The 4,746-nt window shown below is 38.2% G+C and overlaps 1 protein-coding gene across 1 annotated transcript; it reads left to right on the top strand.

Annotated features, from left to right (window-relative positions):
• The first annotated feature begins 1,539 nt into the window (after nt 1-1,539).
• Nucleotides 1,540-2,580, top strand: LOC107045989. Its single transcript, XM_015268414.1, has one exon. The coding sequence runs from the start codon at nt 1,540-1,542 to the stop codon at nt 2,578-2,580; it is 1,041 nt and encodes a 346-aa protein (XP_015123900.1).
• The last annotated feature ends 2,166 nt before the right edge of the window (nt 2,581-4,746 follow it).

The raw sequence follows: 4,746 nt of genomic DNA, 5'->3' as shown, positions 1-4,746 counted from the left end.
ATTTACCGACCACTCTCTTTCCGAAAGAAAAGTTTGTGATACATTACGCAAACTTAAAGCAATATACAGTTCTTCGTTCATCGTGTTTTAAAATTCTATAAGTAGCCCTGGTTGGAATCTTATATTGATCTGAATACTATGAAAAGACAACAGTCAAAAAATGAATTCGAAAAGAAATTTCATAATTTGATGAATAATGCTGTATTCGGAAAAACTATGGAAAATGCTAGAAAACAGAAAGATATTAAGCTCTTCACACATTGGAGTGGTCGATATGGAGCAAAAGCATGGATAGCAAAACCCAATTTCCATAGCTGTATGGTGTTTGATGATAATGAATGAATGGAACATCCGTATATTTCAAGAAACCTATCCATATTGGATTTATGATCCTCGATTCATCCAAAACGATTATATATTACTTCTATTAGAACTACGTTAAATGTATATTTGGGGACTTAGCAAAACTCATATATTCCGGTACAGATAGCTTACTCTATCTGTTTCAAGTACCAAATATCTATAAGTCTATAAAACAAGACATATACATCTTCGATACATCTGATTATAAAGAGAATAATGAGTATAGAATGCCCTTCGCAAAGAAGAAAGTATTAGGACTCATGAAGGATGAGAATAATGATCGAATCACGTTTGAATTTGTAGGTCTATGAGCCAAAACATACGCATTTAGGATGTTGAATGATGTGAAAGCTAAGAAGAAACCTGAAGGTGTTAAAGCTGCTATACTCAGGAAAAGCACATTCAACGATTATAAAAATTGTCTTTTTGGTAATGAGCACATTATCAGGAATTAGTATTGAATCCAGAGCAAAAAACATGAGTTGCACACAATCTGCTAGGAGAAGATGGTTTTGAGTTGGAAAGATGATAAACGTATGATTTCACTCCATGCAACAGATATTCTACCTTGGGGTTATTTCGAACCACTTGTGTAATTATATATATATTCTCAGATTGTTTCTCATAATAATAATAGCAATGGTAATAACGTACACATTTGAATAAATGAATAAACTTCAAGTGGTAGGAATCAAGGGAAAATTGGAGCAAAGAATAACAATGCTGGTTAAATTGTCATTTACGCGACGTTTCGCTGATATATTTCAGCTTCCTCAGGCTCTGGAAATTAAATGAATTACAATTACAAAACGATTAACATTAGTAAGCCCAACAATGTCTTGGAAATATATAAGTCTGATTCTAACCTAACAATTGATTCTAACACTCTACGTTAAAAATTAAAATTAACAATTAACACCAATTGGACACATATCTTGACTTAAACCGCATTTAGTCCGACTATTAAATAACTCATCGTATGGGTTAGACGCAGTTTCATTATTTATCAACATACCGCAGCAGTTAGTCACTGACATAATTGAAGAGAAATAGGATATATGGGCTCCATTGGTCCCAGCTCCGAAAGATGTTGTGATTGACTTAGTTAATTTCTGCTTTGAGGCGAGTTATTTCTCTTTCGACAATGAGATTTACAACCAAGTGGATGGAAGAAGCATGGGGAATCCTGCTAGCCCAATCCTAGCTAGCCTTGTTATGGACTACGTCATATCCAAGGTTGTGAGCGAATTACCCTTCGAGATTCCCTGGATCAAACTGTATGTGGACGATACAATTCTCCCAGTTCCAGGAAATGAGGTTGAGAGAGTGAAAGACCTGTTCAACTTGGTCCAACGGCGAATCCAGTTCACAGTGGAGATGGAAACTGACAGCACGATCAACGTTCTAGACGTCCAGGTCTTCCGTGAGAGCAACGGGCTACTGAAAACAAATTGGTACCAAAAACCGACTAGCGCGGGACGAGTTATCAATTTTAAGTCCAACCATCCAACCTCTCAGAAGATTGGAGTAGTTTTCGGATTGCTTCACCGAGCAATAGGCCTGAGCCATGAGGATTTCCACAGGGAGAATCTGAACCGAGTGAAGAAGGTGCTTGTCAACAACAACTATCCGGTAAAGTTCATCTCAAAGTGTGTGAATAGCTTTCAAGAACGGAGAGATGGACATACTACTAGAGTTGAACCGGACACTAAACGTAGTTTCAGACTTCCACTGATTAATGGGCTGTGGCATCGTTTAAACAGATGTTTAAAGCTCACAGATTCGAGGTTTGTACCATACAACCTCAGGAGAGTAGGAGATCTTTATTCGAAGCTTAAAGATCCCACACCACCGTTGGAGAGGGCAGGTGTGATAAATAAGATCCCTTCTGAGTGCCAGAAATGGTACGTGGGTCAGACGAAACAACTTCTCGGTGTACGGATTAGGCAGCATAAAAATGATTGTGTTCCTAAGAAGCAAAATAAAGATGAGAAAACCGCGTTAGCATTGCATCATGTCAGCACTGAACATCGATTCATATTTGAAGCTACGTCTATCCTTGACGTGGAACAAAATTGGAGGAAGAGGAACATCAGCGAAATGATACACATCAGTTTGAACACGACGGTGAATAAACGGGAGGACACGCAACATTTAAGTTCGATGTACAACAGCTTGCTGAGGAAGTTTAAACATCAGTCTCTCGGGGTACCCTAGTTACCGACGTGTTGAGTGGGGATCCAGGACGTGGCGCCACTAATAGAGTGGTTAATGGATCAACTTCTGACCAGGGGGACATCGGACATCGGCTGTCATTCGCACGATGGTGTTGAACTGCTGTACACTTGTTTGTTGTGTGTTTTTGTTAATTCAATGTATCTGAATCCCTATACGATGAGTTATTTAATAGTCGGAATAAATGCGGTTTAAGTCAAGGTATTTGTTCAGTTGGTTTTGATTTTTAATTTTAATTTTTAACATAGAGTGTTAGAATCAATTGTTTGGTTAGAATCAGACTTATATATTTCCAAGACATTGTTGGGCTTACTAATGTTAATCGTTTTGTAATTGTAATTCATTTAATTTCCAGAGGCTGAGGAAGCTGAAATATATCAGCGAAACGTCGCATAAATGACAATTTAACCAGCATTGTTATTCTTTGCTCCAATTTTCCCTTGATTCCTACCACTTATATTAACACCATGGAGCTGAACACTATTGATTGAATAAACTTTTTCAACATTTAACAAAGCGTTTTTATTGTTTTATGTATACTTGTTTTCTTACAATTGTCATGCAGTTATCTTAAAATGAGTATTAAATATATTCCATCTATATTCTTCTGATAATATAGCATTCAATATTCTTTCATGAAAACTTATTCAACTTTTAAGCTCATGATCTCAAGCGATTTTTTTCCATGAGACACTACATCATTTTCCGTGAGAACATACGGTGGAACTGAGCTGATCTTATCATTATACACATCCTTTTCTCATAAAACATAACTTAGAACTATGTGAAACGAGTTTCAAAAAGAGTTTGTCTATGTTGTTTTTATAATATAGGGTTCAATATTTCTTCACATAAACTTATTCGATGTCTGAAACGATTATGATCTCGAGCAATCTGATCAATAGCAAATTTGGGAGAATTGTAAAACTATTGAAAACAATATTATAACGATTTCAAACACCATGAGTTAAACTTCACGCTACGAGTTGAGATTCAGTAAACTGAACTTGACTTTGTATTGAGTGTGGATCGTGCAGAGTACGCGAGTTATCCCCACTCCAACTCCCAATGTATGATTCTTCATGGAACAGTGAGGAACCATCGAGCATATTCGAGACCAATCGAGTATCTTATTTCATGCAGGTCTCAACAGGACTCAGCCGACACCCCCACCCCACTAACCGATGAATCATTGATGAAATCATTCTTCTCGAAAGTTCCGCGATCGCAGCGCCAATATCCAATTTCTTACAAGTTCCAACCGGTCATTATGGTATCATATAAGTCCCAACAGGACTAAGGGGGAACTCCCACCGCAATAACGTCATCCTTCTCGAATGTACAAGTCTCAGCAGGACTTAGAGGAAACGCCCACCTCGTACATTGATGAGTTATCAGTCTGAGTGACTCACCGATGTCATTCATCTAAAAAATATTCAATCTGTTGTATGTCACTTTTCTGTCTAGTTATTTTAGTTTCAAACAGAGCAGGTAAGTTGCCCATGAAGCGCTAAAGCGCTCTGCTCGCTGAAAGCGAGAAGGTTTAAAAAGTCGAATAATTCACTTGAACACTTGTGCATGATTGGAATAACTGAATTTTAATTGATTAAAATAAACTCGGAGATTGTTTGCAAACTCTGGATACAAATATTTCTGGAGATGTGTTCTCTTTGAACTTGGAGAGACAAGTGATCTTAATTCTAACAGTTTCTTCTTACGCTACTTGCTTGAAATTACCGAAGTCCTAGTTCCAACTCCCAAGGAGGGGTAGGGAGCCAATCGGGGGTATGCTACATCCCCACATCTCTCGGCCTTCGGGCCTACCCCTACTCCAGTCATGTGACTGATAGCGCAGGGCCCCATCTGGCCCCTCGATGTGTCCCAAAGAGGGAGAAGACTTTTTCGGGGGATTAGGATGGGGCAGAAGAAATTGTGTTGGGGAGAGAGTTTTCAGGGATTAGAAAAGAGGAGAGAGAGTTTTTCGGAAACTGAAATTTTCGAGGATTTTACGATAGGGTTTTATGGTAGGGTTTTATGGTAGGGTTTTATGGTAGGGTTTTATGAAAGGGTTTACTAAATATTCCCGAAATCGAAAAGAGGGAGTGGACGTTTTTTGGTGATTAAAAGATACTGGACGCGACGAAGAAT

This window comes from Diachasma alloeum, unplaced genomic scaffold (assembly GCF_001412515.2).
Source record: "Diachasma alloeum isolate Michigan unplaced genomic scaffold, Dall2.0 Dall_scaffold_01162, whole genome shotgun sequence".
Taxonomy (NCBI): Eukaryota; Metazoa; Arthropoda; class Insecta; order Hymenoptera; family Braconidae; genus Diachasma; species Diachasma alloeum.
This window is presented reverse-complemented; position numbering and strand designations above follow the sequence as displayed.